This window comes from Metopolophium dirhodum, chromosome 1, assembly GCF_019925205.1.
Source record: "Metopolophium dirhodum isolate CAU chromosome 1, ASM1992520v1, whole genome shotgun sequence".
NCBI classification, from domain to species: domain Eukaryota; kingdom Metazoa; phylum Arthropoda; class Insecta; order Hemiptera; family Aphididae; genus Metopolophium; species Metopolophium dirhodum.
The window spans coordinates 148,759,703-148,782,648 of NC_083560.1; the positions used below are offsets into that span (position 1 = coordinate 148,759,703).

General features: G+C 27.1%; 3 protein-coding genes across 4 annotated transcripts; 2 read left to right on the forward strand and 1 right to left on the reverse strand.

The window, feature by feature from the left end:
• Window positions 1–1,818: 1,818 nt before the first annotated feature.
• On the reverse strand, window positions 1,819–3,036 carry LOC132936681 (uncharacterized). The gene is made up of 4 exons (XM_061003447.1): window positions 2,879–3,036; window positions 2,529–2,648; window positions 2,230–2,432; window positions 1,819–2,118 (listed from the first exon to the last, which is right to left on the reverse strand). The coding sequence occupies exons 1-4, from the start codon at window positions 2,915–2,917 to the stop codon at window positions 1,962–1,964; spliced, it is 519 nt and encodes a 172-aa protein (XP_060859430.1). The 5' UTR covers window positions 2,918–3,036; the 3' UTR covers window positions 1,819–1,961.
• Window positions 3,037–3,520: 484 nt separating this feature from the next.
• On the forward strand, window positions 3,521–9,277 carry LOC132936680 (uncharacterized). Of its 2 annotated transcripts, none has more exons than XR_009663510.1 (2): window positions 3,521–3,694; window positions 5,213–5,676. XR_009663510.1 is itself a non-coding variant. In XM_061003446.1 (2 exons), the coding sequence occupies exon 2, from the start codon at window positions 5,714–5,716 to the stop codon at window positions 9,251–9,253; it is 3,540 nt and encodes a 1,179-aa protein (XP_060859429.1). In that variant the 5' UTR covers window positions 3,559–3,694; window positions 5,707–5,713; the 3' UTR covers window positions 9,254–9,277. The 2 variants fall into 2 exon arrangements, 1 of the variants encoding a protein (XP_060859429.1); XM_061003446.1 differs by lacking the exon at window positions 5,213–5,676 and adding an exon at window positions 5,707–9,277 and having other exon boundaries at window positions 3,559–3,694.
• Window positions 9,278–13,197: 3,920 nt separating this feature from the next.
• Window positions 13,198–15,270, forward strand: LOC132935603 (uncharacterized). The gene has a single exon (XM_061002203.1). The coding sequence runs from the start codon at window positions 13,200–13,202 to the stop codon at window positions 13,938–13,940; it is 741 nt and encodes a 246-aa protein (XP_060858186.1). The 5' UTR covers window positions 13,198–13,199; the 3' UTR covers window positions 13,941–15,270.
• The last annotated feature ends 7,676 nt before the right edge of the window (window positions 15,271–22,946 follow it).

The window sequence follows — 22,946 nt, forward strand, 5'->3', positions numbered from 1 at the left end:
TTACACGGTAATTTCACACCGTTCAAGGGAGGATGTCCCCCTTGGACACAATAATTTTACCGTGTAAAAATTATGAAGAGTTTGCACACTCAAAGTCAGTTTTGTCCAAATATTTACAGTGTACATGCTAAATGGTTTTTTTCTCAACAAACCTTATTACTAAAATGGAATAATTATTTAAAATACAGAACACAAGCCTTATTATAAAACTGAAATTATAATTACTAAATATTACTATATATTCACATTTTTTTTTCATTTAGGTTGGTTTCACTGTAATTTATCTAATTAATGAATGTCTATATTTTTTTTTAATTTATATACTTTTGAGTTATAAGCTAATCGTTTTTTATATTCAGTCGTCAATGATCCGCCGTTTACTCAAGTTGTGTCTCATTTTACTTTATTTTCTTAAAATTTCATTAAATTGTTTTACAATTTATAAATTTTTTTCAAAAATGAACTTTCAAAAATGTTCAAATGATTTTCAATCATTAGTTTATCGTATACGAAATAATCCGGCTGCAGTTCATCCAGAATTTTCTTCGTTTTCATCAAGATTTAAAACATTCAAATTATTCCCAAAAAATACTTTTCAAAATAAATATACATTGTCTGAATGTGGCTTAAAATATTCAGGAGTGGATGATGTTGTAGAATGCTTTTGTTGCGGACTTATTCTTCATAACTGGGAAAGGCTGGACGATCCATGGATTGAACATTGCAGATTCAGCCCAAGGTGTTTATATGTGTTATTAATGAAAGGTAATCAATATGTTCAAAACATATTAAGTAAATATTGTAAAACCGAACATATTTGTAATTGTGAAACTGGGTCATACGATACCGTTTGTTAATCATGTTTTTTTATTATATTATGTTATAGTAAATGAAAATAAATGTTGATTTTTTAAAACAACTTATATGTGTTAATATTTGATTTAATATCTCGTGAACGTATAGCCTAGTGGGTTAGCGCGTGTAGCAATAATTTAAATGTTTTCAGGTAACAGGTAAGTATATGTAATTCTCCCCTCTACTACATGCAGTAGCCGACTATGCTATACGTTCACATTTTTTGCATTTTTTTTTTTTTTATCTATCAAGTTTAGTATATAATACGCTTGCAAAGTAAAAACGCTTTCAGTTCAAAGTATATCCCTCATCGGTTATATTACATCAAATTTTTAAAAAAAATAATTACGTTTATAGTTTAAAGGTTTTTTAATTATTAAAAAGAAAAGAACTTTAATTTGTTATGGGTCTACCGGTAATTGTGTCAAAATCGGTATTTGACATACGTCCATTTGGTAAGAAGAGTGTTACGGTTGGACTATTAATCAGCAAACAAATTTCAATTATTGTGTTATTAGAGTGTAAGTTAACGAAAAAAATTATTACATTAAATTTAGAGCAATGGTGTACGCTCATGTCTGAATCTAATTACATTTCAATTACTAACAACTTACATACCAGGTGTAGACGTGTAAAAATTACTGAGAACTTTACATATTCAATTAATGTGAAGCAGAGTTCAATAACCTTGCATATAAATGATGATTATATTACACTCTCGCATATAGATTTCTGCAGACTAAAACAACTTCAACATTGTGTCGACCTTTATATCGCAGAAAAACAGAAACGTCTACCGAGTTTTCAAACAACATTCGATGCAGCTTACGAACTGATTAAAAACGATGTCCGTGGTTTGCCCATCAGTTGCCAGAGAAACGAATTCACAAACCAGTATATACAGAACTATGATTTTAGTTATTATTCTCATCTACAAAACGATGACACTTCATTTTTGTATGAGATTTTACAATTTCATTTTAATGTAATGTCTGACATGATTTTACAGGACTTAATAGTATGATATAATACAAATTCATTTATATTTATGTATTGTTTTTTTATTAAATAAATAAAAATATTTTTATACTACATTTTTTTTTTTTTCATGCGGCTAATTTATTTCTTATTGTACGACGTTCCGGGTCTTTCAAAATTACATCAAATATAACCTGCATGGTCTCGTTTAAACTTGTATTGAGAGTCTGATCTTTTGACTTGTCCGATGTCGTCACCTTGACAGATGCCTCAGAGTGTCGCCACCTGCAACATAAATTAATTATTCAATCAGTTTGGCAGTGAATAAAAACTAATGATTTTTTTCATTTAGCAATAGTTTTTTAATTAAAAAATAAACCAAAGTCTAGTCTTTACCTTTCCTTTGTTGGGACGTTGTGTATATTCGCACACTTGTAATGTGTTATCGTCCAATAATCCGTCGGCTTTTCGTCTGGATTAAATTGGCTTTTGATGGTAGCCAAACCATCTCCCTGACGAAAAGTGACAGAATTAAAAATCTCTTCATCAAATTCTTCCGCCCGCAATTTCTCTTCGAGAATTTCTCTGTATGATGAACTCTAAAAAAAAAAAACAAATAAATAAATTCATGCCATAATTCATAACCTTAGAATATTAGATAAAGTATTAATATGATAAATTATTATTTATCTTACTGTTTTCATCTGTTTTTTTTTGTTTTTTTTGTCTACTGTTTTTTCAGCCCCTCTTTTTAACGATGTTTTGACCTGCTTTGAAGTAGAAGGCTTTTTTGTGTCCAGGGACTCAAATTCGTTCTATAAAACATAAACTAAGGTGAATAACTATAAATGTATGAGTGGCTTACAGCCGATCTCTAAAACAATATTGAGCAACGTTACAGTCACACTCTAATTATTATTTAATTTTAATATTATGTTTAAAATAAAGTTATAATCAACCACGAATTTATTATAACCATAGCGTTGAGTAGTTTTACGACTGACCTCCAATTTGCTTTAGTTATTAAAGTGATTCAATTACTAACCTCTGATCCGGAATCGATGATCGAAGTTCTGTAAGACATCTTGAAGCTGAATTGTTATAGATGATGAAGAAGTTCTAGTTGCTGAATGTTGACTGTAATATTGCTGTTAATACGCTAGCCTTATATACTGTAATGTTTCCACTACCATAGATACTTTGAAATGTGGAATATTCATAGCAATGTTCATTAAACCAGCCAACGCCCTTAATTTGTCCTCTTATTAATATCAGTTTTATTCCGCCAACGGTCTTATACGACCTCCTATCGATACTAGTTTTTATTCGGACAACGCCCAGTTTTATTCCGCCAACGGTCTTATACGACCTCCTATCGATACTAGTTTTTATTCGGACAACGCCCTAAAATTTGACCTAGCTATTTTTAAATGAATATTCCGGACTACGGTCAACACCAATACATACATTATATATTATAATTACTATTACTACAAAATAACTTAGTTGTTTTTAAAATTAATATTACATGAACAGGTCATACGATTTCTTCGAATAGAATGTAAGTTTTAAACGATAACTAGGAAAGTAGGAGATGATTCTCGACTATATAACGCAGCATTTGATAGTCAAACGATATCAGTCCAGCTTGTGTTCTCTACCAGCAACAACAAGCGGCAGTCATTCACCATCGAATATTGAAAATACTTCAATCCTACCAAGTTTACCAGTCCAGCATCGACATCATCAATAAGGGTTCATCACTCAACATTGGAAAATACTTCAAACCTACATAGTTTACCAGTCCAACACCGGCATCATCAACAGTCATTCGTCTCTAAACATTAGAAAATACTTTAATGTAAGTACCTATTTATTTCATTATTTATATATTTAAAAAAAAAAAAAAATCATCTTATCGAATCTAAAACTCCACATCTTTACTAGTTTTTAAACGAAAAATAATACACGATAGCAAAAAACATAACATAACATAAGCGTTTAGGGAAGTGGTTATAAGTGGTTATAATGAACCGATATTCAATAGTTTTATTAGTAATTTTAATATTAAATGTACAAGGTTTTTATAATTAATTTTTTTTTTTAAATTTAAAAGGTTGATTAATTAAAATATCTATGTTTATCATGTTGTATATTAAATGGTTAAAAAAATGTTAGAAAGTTGAAATAAGTTGAAAAAAAACAAGTGTATACAGTATGTATATGATTATAATTATATGAATAACATAATATAAAAACTTGATTATTATAATATATAAAATATAGACATATTAGCTTACATTAAATTATTCACTATGCTGACTGATATATTATAGTCATTTTAACTACCATAATGTATATTTAATGATTAAAAAATGCTAAAAAGTAGGGATACGTTTAAAAACAAGTTTGTATTCCGTATACAGTTTGTAAATGATTATATTTATTGAATAACATGATATAAAACTTGATTATCAGCTAACTTTAAATTATATCCAATGCTAGTTGATATAGGAACCAGTTTCTAATTATCAGATTTTTTTTTTTTTAACATATTTCTTTATATATATTAGTTCTAACATTTTTTTAACCATTTTAAATAATGAATTCTCACAATGATATTTTAAACGAAATAGACTATTATAAACAAATGATTGAAAGTTATACAGAAACGGATGAAAAAGACCATTTCATGAGAAGATGGAGACTTAAACAGAATAAAAAAAATATTAAAAATATAAAATATCAATTGTTTTTAACTAGAATAAGTCCTTCTCCTTCTCTCAATGTAACTTATATTAACGAATATTATATACATACATGTGTATTAAAAGAAAAATTGCTTTTTTTAAAAGAAGAGAAAGAAAAGATCCTTATATTTTATCGTTCTAGATGTACCGACTATTGGCAATGTATAAATAATTTTAATATGCAGATACAAAATCTTAATTATCAGTTACAGGAATTGGGTACAATCTGTTAAAAACAAAATAAGATTATATTTTTTTAATATAAAGTATTGTATTTATTATGTTTATGTTTAAAAAATAATTTGATGATAGACACATGTAAATAAATAAACATTCTAAATTAAAAGTTTTTTGTTCAATTATTTAATTGTAAATAAGCTAAATATACCAACCATACAAAAAAAATGTTTTATTTATTAATTGAAGTAAACTTAACATAATAATCACAAACTAATGTTTATAGATGATGTATAACCATAATTTATTTTAATTTGTTGATAATATTTATACATATGTGTGAATACATAAGCTAGTCTATTATTATAAGTATTATTCACTAATTAATATACACTATTTTATTTTTTTTATTACTATCAGTTAGTGTATAAAAAAAACTATGACATTTTCAGAATAAAAAAATAAAAAATAAAAAATAAAAAATGGAATCAAAATCATTTATTATGGATGAAATTAACGATGTTATCCGAAAGGCCGAGCAAATTGATCAAGCAATGGATGAGGCAGCAGTAGAATTTAAAAAAAAAATTAAAATTATTGATATAAAAATAAAAAAAGCGGGTTTAAAACAAAAAAAAATAATGAATGAAAAAAAAAAGATTGCAAATGATTATTTACATTTGCTACATACAGATAAGAAACGTGAAAAAAATATTCGAAAAGAATTATCTATATTATATGCACAGTACAATTATATGAACAATGGTTAATAGTAATTCATAATTTTCTTGTTTTCATTCATTATTTTTTCACCTCAAAACAGCTTTTTTTATTTTTTATGTTTTGTAAATATATTCTAAATGTATTAATTTATTTGAATGATATTTTAAATAAAATGATCTTTCTACATTATTATATTTTTTTTTTTTTATATATTCTATTACAGTTTCATCATGAAAAGACAAACGGTGAGAAAATGCCAGCGGACAATTTCTACTGATAAAGAATTATTCGAAATTGAACGATTTAAAAAATGCTCGAAAACTTTTATCATAAAAAATACATTGGATTTTATAGATTACACGCTTTTTTTTAACTATATTTCAGAGAAATTAATTTTTAAGTTAAAAGAATCGTGTAAAAATACATCTATAAAATTTAATTTAGTCGTGGATAGTGTTTACGAAAGAATTATTACACAAGAAGTACAGGATATTGCATTCAAAACTTTTAATGTTCTTGCATGTAATTCATCTAATTTTAAAAAAATACTAAACGATATGTTCAATAAATTGTTGCGGGAAGAGACAGATTTTACACAGAAAGGTTCTGGATGGACGCTTAAGGTAATAGAAACATTACAGTTGAGAATCAATATAGTGAATCCTCTTAAAGGAGGAACATATATTGATTTACCTAAGCATATTAAAGATAAAAGAGCGATTATTAATGTGAAAAATAGTGATAATAAATGTTTTAAATATGCATTATTATCCAAGTTTGATAATCGCTCTAATAAAACTAATTTTCATGAAAAATATTTTAAGATGTTAGAGTTAAAAAGTAGTTTAAATTTTAAATGTGTTGATTTTCCAACACCAATCAGTCAGATACCTAAATTTGAACGTATAAACAATATTTCAATAAATATTTATAGTTTGAATGACAAAAAAACTATTTTTCCCTTGTATGTATGTAATACCGAAAGAAATGATCATTTTGACCTATTTTTGTATAATAATGATGAAACATCGCATTATTGCTATATTCATAATTTTTCAAGATTAATCAGAAGTCAGAAAACGAAAAATTGTTCGAAGCTAATTATTTGTAAGAGATGTTTCACAACTTTTGGTACTCAACCGTGCAAAAGTAAGCTTTGGGGTGTAGAAGGATTAAATGAACATCGACGCAATTGTGGAAAGAATCCGTTGGGGAGGCCTATAATGTTTGAAGAGGGGGATGATGATTTCATCTATTTCAAAGGTTATAAAAAAACGCAGAGGATTCCATTTGTCATTTATGCAGATTTTGAATGTATATTAACTCCTAAACAACCTAATAAATTCATTAATAGACGTAAAAAACAAAAAAATCAGAAAACTCATGTTACACATTTACATGAAATTATGAGCTATGGGTTTTATGTAAAAGTTGACTATAGTATTATATCGAAAGAGCTGGTAAAACAGTTTGAAATTCCGACGAAAGTAATTATTTATAGAGGTAAGAAAGCTGCAAAAAAATTTATGAAAAATATGATCGATATTGGAAATGAAATTAATAAAATTTATCAAATTAATACACCGATGGACAAATTAACTGATAAAGAGGAACAACGTTTTCAAAGAACCAAGTTCTGTCAAAAATGTTCAAAACATTTTAAAAACAATAATTTGGTTAAAGTTCGAGATCACTGTCATTTTACTGGCAAATATAGGCAATGTCTCTGTCTTCAATGTAATTTCGAAATAACTAGTCCATCGTTCGTTCCAATATTCTTTCATAATTTATCTTATGATAGTCACTTCATAATTCGGGAACTAGGTTGCGATGATAAAGATATTCATATTATTCCTAATTCATCGGAAAAATATATATCCTTTAGCAAGGAAATCGCACCTAGATTTAGTATTAAATTTGTCGATACATTCCGTTTTATGAGTGAGTCGCTAAGTAAACTTGCAGCCAATTTATCTGAAGATAAGTTGAGGTTTAGAGAAACCCTAAAAATATTTTCAATCAAATCATTAGATTTAGTTACACGGAAAGGAGTCTTCCCTTACGAATATGTCGATAGTTGGAGTAAATTAGACAATGCTTTTTTACCATCAAAGCTTGAATTTTATAACTCGTTAACAGATGAACAAATTAGTGATGAAGATTATAGACATGCAAAAAATGTATGGAATACATTTGACGTAAAGACTTTGGGTGAATATAGCGATCTTTATTTAAAAACTGATGTTACCATACTAGCTGACGTGTTCGAAAATTTTAGAGACATATGTTTATCTACTCTCAGAATAGATCCTGCTCATTATATGACTGCCCCTGGATTTGCTTTTGATTGTATGCTTAAGTATACAAAGGTTAAATTAGAGAGGTTAAAGGATTATAATATGTTACTCTACTTCGAAAAATCAATCCGAGGCGGTATTTGTCAATCAACTAAAAGATATGCTAAAGCAAACATACCAAATATTGAAGGATTGGACTATAATTCGAATGAACCGATTACTTGGATTACATATCTCGACTGTGTAAATTTATATGGAAAGTCTATGTTGACAGAACTACCTTTTAAAGATTTTGAATGGGTTGATGATCTCGACATAGATGTAACTAAAATTTCTGAAGATTCTGAAGTAGGATATATATTAGAAGTTGATATCGAGTACCCTAAACATTTACATAAAACCCATAATGATTTTCCGTTTTTACCGTTTAACGAATGCCCACCGAATTCGAAAGTTGAGAAATTGTTAACTACTCTATCACCGAAAAAAAACTATATTGTACATTACAAAAATTTAAAACAAGCGATTTCTCACGGTCTTAAATTAGTAAAAATTCATCGAGCTATCCGCTTTTCACAAAAAAAATGGATGGCATCATACATTGAGTTCTGTACAAAAATGAGAGCAGAAGCAAAAAATGAGTTTGAAAAAAATTTCTGGAAGTTGTTAATTAATAGCGTTTTTGGTAAATGTATGGAGAATGTCCGAGCAAGAACTTCTATAAAACTGGTTTCATCAGAAAAAAAAGCGAATAAACTAATGACAAAAACTAGTTTTAAAGACAGAACTATATACTCTAAAAATCTCATGGCTATTCACCAACATAAGGAAACTATTAAATTCGATAAGGCAATTTATGTGGGATTTGCAATTTTAGACGTTTCGAAAACATTTATGTACGATTTTCACTATAATGTCATGAAGAAAAGGTATGGTACTAAAATTAGTTCTTTATATTCGGATACTGATTCCTTGATATACGCTATTCAAACTACAAATTTTTTCAATGATTTAAAAAATGATTTATTACCATATTTTGATACATCTAACTATCCCAAAGACCATTATTGTTTTAGCGAATTACATAAAAGTCAGCCAGGCTTTTTCAAGGATGAATTGAAAGGAATTATACTTAAAGAATTCGTTTCATTAAGACCGAAATTATATGCGTACAAAACTGTAGACGGTACTGAGGAAAAAAAAGCAATAGGCGTAAAGAAATATATTATTAAAAAACATATGCAATTCGAAAATTATAAGGATATACTACACGCTTTTATAAACCATTTATCTGTTAAAGATAAATTAACTCACAGGGTCATGAATTTTATCCAATCAAACAAACATGTTGTTCAATCGAAAACAATGAACAAACTTGTTCTAAGCGCTAATGACGATAAACGTTATATAAATGACGACGGGATAAATACTTTGGCTTATGGTCACTACAAACTAGATAAATTATATAATTAAAGAAAAAAAAGACTTGATAAATCTCCAATCGGTATAAACAGAAAGCGCTATCAAACGGTAGTGAAGTAAATTTTTTTTTTTTTTTGTTTTTAAAAAAATTACAAACTGAAAACAAATAATTATTTCAACTTTTTTCTGGCATTTATTATAAAAGTATTACATGTTATACATAAAAAATTATTATTTAAAAATATCTGATGATGTTATCCACGAATTTTGACTTGAATCAAAACCCAACCATTTAACAAACATTTTATTCCCAACTTTTTTCACAATACGTTAAATAAGAAAGGTGTTTGGAAAATTAGTTAATTTAATTTCCTGTTCATAAAAACCACCTAAGATTATATTGTTTGATTCATCCTTTAGTTGATAAGTTACTGGATTTGTCTGTAAAACTTTTGAAACTGTAAATATTTCCGTTGTCCAATTCGGGGTATATCCTTTACTAAATATATGTTTATACTTAGATATTCGTACTTTATCGCTAACTTTAAATTTTGGTTTATACAATGTTTGTAAATTTTTATATGTACTAAATTTAATTCTGTTTGTATCCATTCGAGCTTCATTAGGTGTGCATTTGATTGTTCTATGTTTTGTATTATTATAGTTATTTATAATTTTTGATATTGTATTATACCAATTCCATGTACCTGTTGCAGTGAAATGTTTATATATATTATTTTTAAGTGTTTGTATCACACGTTCTGCGATTGAACATTTAATAACACTGTATGAACTGTAATGTTTAATTTTATATTTTTTCATTAAATCTTGAAATTGAGTATTATAAAATTCTGTACCATTATCTGTCTGTAAAAATTTCGGATTAGCTTTTTTCAATATATTAACCATTCCTTTTGTACATTCTTTTGCTGATTTATTTTTCAGCGGTTCCACAAATACATATTTGCTATATGTATCTATAACAACTAATATAAATTTAAAACCGTAATTTTTTTTAGAATGAGATTGCATATCCATTAAATCAGCTTGCCATAGGTCGTCAATAAACCGTGTAACCACACTACGTCTAGGAAATATTTTTCTCGCTGGTCGATGTAGCTCATTAGCTATACCCTCTAAGGTCGTCATTATGCTATAATATTTCTCTCACGCAGTTCTTCTAAAATAGATATGATTTCGTTATTAACACCAGTATTACCAACACTTTGCGATGATGTCAAAAGATTTAATCTAGTTACTAGCTCATTCGGATCGTCATAATAAACTAATTGGGTTTGAGGTAAGACATCTTTATATAAACCACTACCTGTCTTAGGATCAGGTGATGAAGTAAAATTAATCATATCTGTAGACATACGATCTGAAGGTGAAAAACTGCTTGCTGATTGATTAAAATCAAATGGATCATTTTCTTGTGTTATTTTTCTACGTTTAGCGTTTAATAAGCCAAAAGGACTAGAAGGTAAAGTATTGTTAAATGATTTTAAGTTAATTCGTGGAGTTGTATTCTCATTAATTTTATCTATTTCTTCATTAAACTGTTTTTCCTCCATTTTCATTCGATCATACAACGGTTTTACAACAGTCACCCATTTATGATACCTTGAGGTTCTAGGTTTTCCATCTGCTTTTAAATGGACTCCAGAAGTTTTCAAAATATTGTAATAAGATTCTATATCTTCTATAGTTGTTTTTTTTGGTTCCTTCTCACATTATAAAGACCATAAACCTGGTGTGAATTTATAATATTTATTAAGCAGCAGTAATTTACCGTGACTAAAAGTTACAGAATGTTTTCCTATTTTATATGAATCACTATTTTTATCATAATGCATACCATAGGATTTATCATAACGTATTGATTTAGGACGGTTATTTAAAAAATTTTCAAATGGTGAATTTATTTCGTTATCATCATCATCTTCACTAGTGCATGAGGTTTCTGATTTATTTTCTAGTACAGTTGACTGTGTGTTACATATTTCATTTTGTTTTGCATGTGTACTCAATGGTTCAATTATTGGTTTAAATGCCTCACGGAAATAGTTTTCAGAATCTATAACACCACGTTTCATTTCCATTATTTTTCGTTTAATATTTTTTTTTGATGTTATTAAATTTTCCAATAAAACTTTTTGTTTGTTCATTGTAAATAATAAAAGTACTATACCTGTATCGTATGACTGTCGATAACACTATGTAGATAATAACTGTGTGACGGTATATTTATATAGGTATAAATATATAAAATTATTTTATTTTAATGAACGTATGAAACCCACATCTATACCTTCCTTCATTCATTTCCCGAGTTTTATCGATGACCATAAACCCATAATCACTATGATTCCAACATAAATGAGAAATTTTACGAAATTCTGAGAAATCCATATCTGTAGACGAATGATCGTTGAATATATGTCGTAAATTTGTATCATCTTGTTTAAGTATCATTAAGAAGTTTGCGTTATCTCTTACTAGCTGTTTTGATATTTTAGAATATGTCTGTGCTAAATAAAATACAGAGCTAGCACCTGAATGTCTGCCCATGCTAAAGTATTCTCTGATTACGGATTGTGGACCACATATCACATCATCAAAAATGATAATTGAATTTTTTTTGGTTAAGTTTGGTTGTATAACCTTATCAGCGCTTGTAAATATGAAAAAATTAGCACCTTTTATATCATCTATTATTTTTTTCAGTAAGACATATTTTTCCTGATTAGAGGTTTTCGAGTATAAATAAATATTTTCAAATCTTAACCCGTTTGCATGTGTGATCAGATTATACATTATATTTGTTTTTCCTGAGCCACTGGGACCAACTAGTATAGCACGTATAGTATCAGGTAATAACGAACCATGTCTTGATGGTTTTTTTACTACCTGAACATCTACATTTATTACATCTAATTTATCTTTCTGTTCAATCAAATTCATATTATTTTCGTATAAATACTCTAGATTTTTTAAATTTATAACCAGTTATAGATGGCGTGTTCAACTCGTAAGTACAATTCAAACAAGACTGGTAAAGGATTTGTAAACTCCCTTATAAATAGTCTCCCGTTCGAAGCTCATATTTCAGGATATCAGTATTGTGGTCCTGGTACGAAATTAAAAAAGAGACTAGATCGTGGTGATAAAGGAATAAACCCATTGGATGCTGCTTGTCGTGACCACGATATTGTGTATGCAACAAGTAAAAATTTAGACGATAGACATAAAGCTGATAAAGTGTTAGAAAATCGAGCTTGGGAAAGATTTAAAGCAAAAGATACACCTAGAAAAGAGAAATTAGTTGCGTACGCAGTAACAAACGCAATGAAAGCTAAAAGAAAAATAGGTATGGGTTGCAAACGGAAACGTGCTATAAAAACAAATTGTATACTAGCAGCGAAAAAAAAAAGAATCTCAAAAAAAAAGAATGGTGGTAAAAGGTTGATTTTAGTACCGAGACAATCAGGAGGTGCAATTCCCTTAATACCTATATTTGCAGGATTGTCAGCACTTGGTAGTTTGATGTCTGGAGGTGCTAGTGTGTATAATGCGGTTCAAAATTCAAAAAGAAAAAAAGGCAGTGGTTTGAAATCAAACAAGAATAGGTTAAGGAAAAAAAACTGATGATCACGCTACCTGATAGACCGCTTTCGTCTCAAGATATTATAAAATATATCGGAAAGTTGAAAATCAATCATTTCCGTGGTGTCTTTTCACGTGATAACTTACCTAAAAAACCACATACGATTGAATGTGGTATATTAAACTTGGATACATCTTCAGGCGACGGAAGCCATTGGGTAGCGTTTTATAAAAATAAGGACAAAGTTGTATATTTTGATAGCTTTGGTGATTTACCACCACCAATTGAATTACAACATTATTTCAGACAGTTCAAAATAGTATACAACTATTCCAACTATCAAGACTTCAATACATTTAACTGTGGTCATTTATGTCTTGAATTCTTGCAATGCATGAATCTATTACATTAAATCTAACTGGAAATTCAACTGTATTGTCGGTAAATTATTTTCCATCTCTAAACGTTTACGAGGATTCAGAAATAGCTTTGTTATCTTTGCAAACGTGCAATTCATTTCCAAATATTATAAATCCAACTAATAACCGGCTGAGAATAAAATCAATTCCTCCAGATAGAATAGCAAAAATTCAATTTTTTGTACCAGCCGAATGCCGTGACATAGAAGATATTAACAAATATATGGTAGAAGAGTTATCTCAAGTTAATAAAGTCTACGGAACAAAGCTGACATTCAGTGTACGTATTGATCCTGTCGATTTTAGAACGTATATAAAATGTAATGGAATACTAAACTTTGAGCATCCGTATAGTATAGCACCTGTTTTTGGGTATAGAAAGAAAGTTTGTGGACCGTTTCATGAAGAACATCGATCGGATAAAGCTGCAAATTTAAACACAATTAATTCTATAAAAGTAATGTGTAATATAGCACATGGGTCATTCAACAACCAACTTCAAAACCATTCGATATATGAGTTTTTCCCAAGTGGGAGAAGAGGAACAAAGGTTGTTCAATCTCCGGTAAACCTTATATATTACAGATTAAACAAAACAGATATTAATTCAATTACTGTTCAGTTAGTTGACCAAAACAATAATCCAATTGACAATTTTAACGAAACGTTAACAGTTGTTCTGCATATTAAACGTCACGGATCTCATCATTAAATTTATATCTTAGATTTTGTAATGTATGAGTCAGTTACTTTAAGTTTAACTGGGAATGCTACCATATTATCTGTAAATTATTTTCCACCTATAAACCTTTACGAGGACTCAGAAATAGCTTTGTTATGTTTACAGTCATTTAATTCGTTTCCAAATATTAATGATAATAATAATAAATTTTCTATACAAGTAGCTGAGAATGAAAACAATAATGATCCTATGATATGTTTTATTACATTGGAAGAGGGTTGTTATGAAATTGAAGATATTAAGCAACGAGTTAAGAAGCAAATAGATGACTATAATAGTAAAAACTTAACCAATTTAACATTCGACATTACAGTTGATCCTAACGATTTCAGATCATATATAAAATGTAATGGGATACTACACTTTGAGCATCCGTATAGTATAGCACCTGTATTCGGTTTTGAAAAACGAGTATATAAGCCACACAATGAAATTCTTCGATCGGAAAAAGCTGTAAATTTAAACACAATTAATTCTATAAAAGTAATGTGTAATATAGCTCAAGGATCATTCAACAACCATCTTCAGAGTCATTCGATTTATGAGTTTTTCCCAAGTGAAAGGACAGGGTTGAAAGTAATTCAGTCACCACCAAATTTAATATATTACAAATTGAATAAAACAAATATTGATTCGATAACCGTTCAGTTAGTTGATCAAGATCATAATCCGATTGATAATTTTGGTGAGGCATTGACAATTGTGTTGCATATTAAACGTTACGGATCTTGAGATGGGTTTAAAATTCAATATAAACCCACTACTTCGGATCAGTACAACTAGTCATAAGACTAAAGTGCTACCAGCAACATCAAATCAAATAAAAAAATTGACGGTGAAGAATAAAAAAATTTTACAAGCTTTGGGTTATCAATTAAAGCAGAATGCCTGAAAGTGATATTTTGGATATAACTTCACAGTACGAAACGGATTCTAAAATTACAAAAATTGAATATCATTCATACGCACCGTATACAACATCATTTAATAATAATGATGAAATACGTATATCGATCCAGCAAACGGATGTCTATCCATATCTACACGAAAGCTTTATTTTTTTGGAAGGAATAATTACTGATGCTACCAAAGTGAAACTAACTAATAACGGTTACTCTTACCTTTTTGAGCAAATACGGTTGGAAATCAATGGGATAGAAGTAGATAGCACGCGTGTTCTTGGAATCACTAGCTCGTTGAAAGGTTACTTATCCGGTACGCCAGACAACTACAATTGCTATGAAAATGCTGGCTGGAATTTTAAAAACGCAACGCAATCAGAAAATGATAAAGGTGAATTTACCGCTTGTATTCCATTAAAATATTGGTTAGGATTGTTTGAAGACTACAAAAGAATATTAGTGAATTCTAGATTGGAATTAATATTAACCCGAAGTCATAGTGATTTAAATGCTTTACAAGTTAAAAGTGGTGCAACTGCCACTGAAGGTAAAGTCACCTTAAACAAAATAGTCTGGAAGGTCCCACATATAACGGTCGATGATGAAGAAAGGTTGAAATTATTGAAACTTATAGAAAAAGAAAAAAGTTTGTTTATCCCTTTTAGATCTTTTGAAACTTTTGAATATCCTGAACTCGGGACCACTAAAAAAGTTGTGTGGAATTTGAAAACTGCTTCAAAATTAGAAAAACCACGATTCGTCGTAATTGGATTACAGAAAGGACGCAAAAATGTGTTATCAAAAGATTGTAGTATATTCGATCATTGTAATCTAACAAACGTTAAAGTATTTCTGAACTCAATAGCTTATCCATACGATAATTTGAATTTAGATTTTTCGAAAAATAATTTCACCTTATTGTATAATATGTATACATCGTTTCAAGAATCGTACTATGAAAAAAGTATTCGTAACCCGATATTGAGTCCTTCTACTTTTGTAGCAAACGCACCAATTATAGTTATCGATACTTCAAAACAGAACGATTCAACCACAGCCTCAGCAGTGGATGTTCAATTGGAAATCGAAGCTTCAGATTCGCTTACAGGTGTAACTGCTTATTGTTTATTAATTCATGATCGTATTGTAGAATATGTACCTTTTACTAGAGAAGTAAGAAAACTTGTGTAAATATATTTTAGAATTAATTTACAATAATAAAAAATCTGTTATTACATAACTTGTGTTCTGTATTTTAAATAATTATTCCATTTTAGTAATAAGGTTTGTTGAGAAAAAAACCATTTAGCATGTACACTGTAAATATTTGGACAAAACTGACTTTGAGTGTGCAAACTCTTCATAATTTTTACACGGTAAAATTATTGTGTCCAAGGGGGACATCCTCCCTTGAACGGTGTGAAATTACCGTGTAAAAAGTGTACAAATTCTTCATAATTTTTACACGGTAAAATTATTGTGTCCAAGGGGGACATCCTCCCTTGAACGGTGTGAAATTACCGTGTAAAAAGTGTACAAATTCTTCATAATTTTTACACGGTAAAATTATTGTGTCCAAGGGGGACATCCTCCCTTGAACGGTGTGAAATTACCGTGGTGCCACAAAAAGTAGACTGTGAACATACAAATGTATACTACTTACATATTTTTCTTTTATGACCATCTTTTGTCATTTGACTTCCACAAAGTTTCCATAAATCCTTAATCCAACAATAATGACCTTTATTCTCATTATCCTCTCTTAAATACATCAAATCTATATGATTTGTTTTTTCATTTATAGTTACTTCTAATGGTACAATTATATGCTTATTTTTATTTTTTTCTTCTAGGTAGTAAATATTAACAGATAAATTGTTAATTAATTTAACAAATTTTGGAACATCTTTGCTACTTACTGGAAATTCTATTTTAGATTTTTTAATTACATCATCATATTCATTTTCCCATTTTTTATATTTTGTAACTCTTTGTCCATCTTTTTTAGCAGGATGTAAAGCTGAGACTATTGCCCAAAGAAAACATTTATCATCTTCATTTTTAACATTTATAATAGCTTTTTTATCTCCAATGTTTTTAGGTAATTCAATATATGAAGAACCCTTAAAAGGAACATATTTATTTATATTTATTCCCAAACTTAAAATTTCATGAAGTCTCCATTGAGAACCTTTCAATATAAAATCTTCTTCTTCTTGTACAATTTTAATTTTTACTTCTGTATAAAAATCATTTAAGTTAGAATTTTTTGTTAAGATTATATTTTGTGTTTTAAAATTTTTTTCCTCATATTCCATATTTTTTTTATTTTTACCTCTCTTATATATAGCAATAAACATAATATTAACTTTTAAATTTTGTTTCTTTAATTCATGTTTAACTCGTCCTATTACTGGATTATCTAAACGATTTAAAAATGTTTGTATATCTTTAATACCCATATTATTTTTAATAATATAAGTTTTTAATCTACTTTGAAATGCTGTTTCTTCATTTTTTAAAATAGGTCGAATCGTGTTGTTTATTTCAAATATTTCTTCATTAAAATTAAAAACTCTATGTGATTTAGGTATTATCTCTCTTGATATTCTTGGTCTTATACCATTATTTTGATGACGAATAGACTGTAAATGTTTAGACCAACTGTTGTATTTAACAGTTATCTTACAAATATCACAAGTTTTATCTGCAGGTCTTTGTATGCTCTCTTGTCTTGTTCTTACATTTGTTGTTGTTGTACCTCTGTATGTTCGTCTAAATCGAGGTATAATTGTTTGATCTGGATCATTGTTTTGATGTCGAATAGATTTCAAATGTCTAGACCAATTTTTGTAACTAACTGTTAAGTTACATTTTTCACAAGTTTTGTTAACCATTTTATTATTGTTAACATTTCCTTTAACTAAAGATTCAATTTTTTTATTTTCCATTCTTTATTATAGATAATATTATTATTTTTTTACATTCAATTTTTTAATAAAAATAATTTTTATTAAAAATAATATTTAAATAATATTAAGATCCCATACTAAATTCACACATTTTAATATTTCCTAAATTTTGAACAATCTTAATATCGTCTAGATAATAGTGATTATAATCATCTGTTGCAATAATTTGATCATTGGCTATATGACAAAGTTCTAACCAAGTTGGTGAATGTAATAGTTTAGAAACATAAGGCTTTCCATTTCCAAAACCATCATCTCCTTGATTAATAATGAAAATATTTCCATCAATTGGAATTTTATTTAGATTATATTTAATACTCTCAGAATATTCATAGTATTCAAAAGCACAAAATTTCACATAACATTTATTATTTTTTTTTTGTATACTTTTTTTTATTTCATTTCGCATTACTTTCAAAAAATTAAAATTTTTTAGTCTATATTGATTAATTGGTACACCATTATATTTTGTATTAACTCTACAAGGTAAAATTGTTTGATCTATATCATTTTTTTGATGTCGAATAGATTTCAAATGAGCAGACCAACTTTTGGAACCAATTGTTAAATTACATTTATCACAAGTTTTAGCAGGATATATTTTTTTATTTAATACATCCATTTTATTATTGATATCAATTTCTTTAACTAAAGATTCAATTTTATTTAATCCTTCCATTCTTTATTATAGAAAATATTATTTTTTTTTTTACATTCAATTTTTTAATAAAATAATTTCTATTAAAAAATATCATTTAAAATTTTGTTTTTTGTAACTCTTGGTTATAAAAACTCCCTATAATCTCTTCATTGTTTAAATCTATAATTTTATAAGTAATAGGATTTGTGTATAAAATTTCATTAACTATAAATATTTCTTTTGTCCAATTATTACTATATTTATTACCAAATGTTTTTTTAGAAGCTGTTATTCTTACTCTATCACCTACACTAAATTTAATTTTTGGTTTAGGTTTGTTTTTTGTAGAAAATAATTTATGAAAAACATCATCTTCGTTAGATTTATTTACTTCACAAGGTCTCATACCAATAGATCGATGTATGTCTTTGAAATTATATTCATATATTAAACTTTTTAAAATTTTAATCCATTTTTTAGAATTTGTAACTTCAAAATGTAATCTCATTTTACTGTTTAATGTTCTGTTAAATCTTTCAATAATTGACGATTTTTCTTCATTTTGGGTGTGATACATTTTAATTCCATATTCTTGCAAAACTTTTTTAAAATGTTTATTTTCAAATTCCAAACCTTTATCTGCGTGGAGTAATTTTGGTGCTTGATGATTTTGTGATATAGCTTGTTTTATTATTTTTTGAAATGTTTCTGAAACATTAATTCCATCTTTCTTTTTGAGTTCTAAAGCCCAAGAAAATTTTGAAAACGTATCTATAACAGTTATTATATAAGAATAACCCTCATTTTCATCAGAATAATTTCTCATTATAACTAAATCAGCAGCCCATAAATCATCAATACCTTTAGTAATTATTCTTCGTTTAGGAAATTTTTTTCTAACTGGTTTATGAAGTTCTTTAGCTAATATCATTTTATCTGGGTCATTTAATTTTTTATTGGAAATATTATGTCCAATTGTAGGATTTTTTATAAATTTACTTTTATTTGTGTTACATTTAAAACATATTGATGAAATTCTCCATCTACCATTAACTGTTTGAATTTTATTTGCATTAATATTTTTTGTTTGAATTTTACATTTAAGACAATATATAGTTTCGTTCATTTTTTATATTTATATTGAAAAAAATTTTTTAAATAGAAATTTTTTAAAAAAATTATTGAAAATAAAAAAAAATTATATTTTCTAATATAAATAAGAAATGGAAATGGAAAACTTTAAAGATGCTTTAAATAAAATGAACAATGGATATACATTTATAAAATTTAATGATTTGGAACAAGGAAAACCATACAAAGTAAATAAGTTCATAATGATTGATACAAAGTTTGGAAAAAGAATAAGTGTTGTATTAAACGATGAATATATGTTAAATTTACCAGAAAGATATACAAATGAATTTACAGAAAACAAAATAACACGGTATAATACATGTTCGGAAACAAAATTGAATCTTATTTATAATTGTGAAAAAATTTTAAAGAATGGGAAAACAAGACATGATTTTGATTTTAAATAAAAAAATAAATTTACTTTTATAAATGGTATTTATAAAAGTTAAAAAGGGTTGTATTCATTTAAACAAACCTATTCACAATAATGATAGTGATCATTTTTTAGGTCTCTATTCATTAGTTTTGAAAGCCAACAATTTTATTAATATTGAATCAGAGTGTTGTATAACAATTAAACAGAATATAATACATATAAAAACAGGTAGATATAGTATTGAACAATTGAACAAAGAAATAGAACCACTTATTATATCATTTTCTGATGAAACTAATAGAATTACAATCAAATCTCCTTGTTATTATAAATTAGATGAAAAATTAAAAAAATATTTAGGTTTTAATGGTAATATAGATTTTTCAATGACAAGTGAGAAAAAAATGTACTTTCCTATTGATGGTGAATATTACATAAATATTGAAAAAGAATGTGAATTTAGATTAGGTCGAAATGGTCAAATCCCACTAGGTACAATATTTATTGGTATTTATTCAATAGGTGAAATTGAAAATTTATTTAATTCATTCGGAACTAAATTTGTGGAAAATTTTCCTAAAATAAATCTTGAAATAAATAAAAATTTATTAAAAATAACTGCTTCAATTGGTCTGTGGTTTGATGAATATTTATCAAATTGTTTAGGCTTTAATTTTATAAAAAAATTAATCCCTATTAATAAAACATGGCCTAAAGGGAAAGAAATTGTATTAGGTGTTGTGTATACAGCACCAGATATTGCTTATACAGTAATAGGAATAAAAACTCCACAATTTTACACTCAAGGTTTCTTAAAAGAAATAAATGGTATTATTTCTAATGAAAATAGTAAAACATTATTAAAAGGAAATTATTCAATTGAGCATTTAAATATCTTATTCAATTCGATTATGAAGTTGGAAAATAATGGTGATTACATTAAAATAACAACAAAAGATTATTTTTCATTTGATAAAGATTTAAATTTAAGTTTAGGATTGAATGATACAATACATACACATTATGGAGAAAATTCATCATTAAATAATAACAACAAAATATTAGAAGTACATTGTAATATAATTGAAGAATCTATTACACATCATATTGATGAGCTATCTCATTATGATGAAGTTTTATTTTTATTTCAATATAATTCTAATAGTGCTTTGATTAAACCTCATAAAATGATATATAGACCAGTGAGTAAAAATCGGTTTCAAAAAATAGAAATTTATATTTTAGATTTGAAAGGTAATATTGTTAATTTTGATGAAGAATTTATTGGTGTTCTTGATCTAATCAAAAAATAAATATGAAAAGTTTTTTTTCAAGATAAAATATCTTGAAAAAATAAAGTATGGAACGATCTTTTTTATAAAACTTCCTCAACTATTCCTCTTTCAATATCAAACGTATACACTGCACTAGAAATTAAACAAACATAACAAATTGTGTTCTCAGGTAAATTTTTACTGAAATCTACGTTTAAAATTAGTGTACAGTTGGTGATCGCAATTTGACTTTGGTGTCTACTCATGTTAACAACAAAAAATGGTCTCTTTTTAAACATTTGTTTATCTAAATACATTAATGGATTTTCTTCATGTGATTTATAATAGGTTTTTTTATAACTCATATGATCTTCATATGCTTGACAAATTTTCAAATCATTAAAATCAAGATTTTGCAATTCATTAGGATATTTTTTTCCATTAACTTTAAAAGAATAATTTACAACATTACAATCATCAAAAAAAGCAGCATTACTATCTTGATTGTCTAGTTTATTTTTTTGAAAATAAACAACACCAAAAAATGGATGTTTATTATTTCGATAATTAGATGATAAATCGTATCTTATATTTTTTCCAGTAAGATTTCTGATTTCAATACATTGCCATTTTTTAAAATCTAAAATAAACGGTTTCTTAATTAATTCATCAACTATTTGAATTTTTGTTATTTCATCATATTCTATATTTTGCATTTGAACTTTTAATTCTAAAATATTAACTTTACCACGTTTTGCTTTAACATTTTTTGACTCTGCTGTAGCTTCAGTGTTTGTTTCTAGAATCAATGCATCATCATCAGTATTTCTTGTAAAAATTATTTCAAATCTAGCATTGTAAATTTGTTTTATATCTTTCATTGACCCTAAACCTAAGTGTGATAAAGGAATGATGAGCTCAACACTTCCTCCTCCTTCAGATGTAGATTGAAATCCTGAATTTTGTGTAGGACCATTTCCATCAACAGCATAACTCATATAACCTTTTACTGTACTTAGTCTTCCAGTATTCTCACTTTCATCTATAATTTTATTATTTAATTTAATTGTAATTTTTTGAAACGAAAATGCTCCACCATTATCAGATAACATAACATTAGATTTTGCTGGATATTTAGTACCATCTTCTTGTACATATTCAAGTAATAAATAAAGTTTTGAATTTTTAACATTCAGAAATTTATCTTTACCATCTACTATAACTATTGTATTTCGGTTTGGTTTATTTAATTCTGTTGTGATTTGAGGTATATAACTTTCATATTGGCTATTTATTATATAATTATCATATTTATTTAAAATATTTTCCATTTTCTTATTTATATTACCAAATATATATTTTTTTTTAAATAAATGGATAAAGTAAAAGTAAAATTTTTTATTGAAGATGAAAATAAAAAAAAATCTTTATTTGAATTACCTTCACGTGTTTTAATTATAGGACCATCTGGTTGTGGTAAAACAAACTTGTTGTATAATCTGATTATAAATTATTGGATTCCTTATTTAAATCTATATATTTTTACAAAAAATATTGATCAACCAATCTATAAATATATTAAAAAAATATTTGATGATATACCTTCTATAAACACACATTTTTCTAATAATGAAATAATATCTGTAGATGATTGTGAAGAAAATAGTTTAGTGATTTT

What these genes read in the sequence shown, in the direction of transcription:
- LOC132936681 (XM_061003447.1), bottom strand. Translation starts at nt 2,917, where the DNA reads ATGTCTTACAGAACTTCGATCATCGATTCCGGATCAGAG. An exon ending in TCATCGATTCCGGATCAGAG is followed by an intron (nt 2,649 to 2,878) that starts GTTAGTAATTGA and finishes TATGTTTTATAG; the next exon opens with AACGAATTTGAGTCCCTGGA. An exon ending in AAAAAAAACAGATGAAAACA is followed by an intron (nt 2,433 to 2,528) that starts GTAAGATAAATA and finishes TTTTTTTTTTAG; the next exon opens with AGTTCATCATACAGAGAAAT.
- LOC132936680 (XM_061003446.1), top strand. Translation starts at nt 5,714, where the DNA reads ATGAAAAGACAAACGGTGAGAAAATGCCAGCGGACAATTTCTACTGAT.
- LOC132935603 (XM_061002203.1), top strand. Translation starts at nt 13,200, where the DNA reads ATGCATGAATCTATTACATTAAATCTAACTGGAAATTCAACTGTATTG.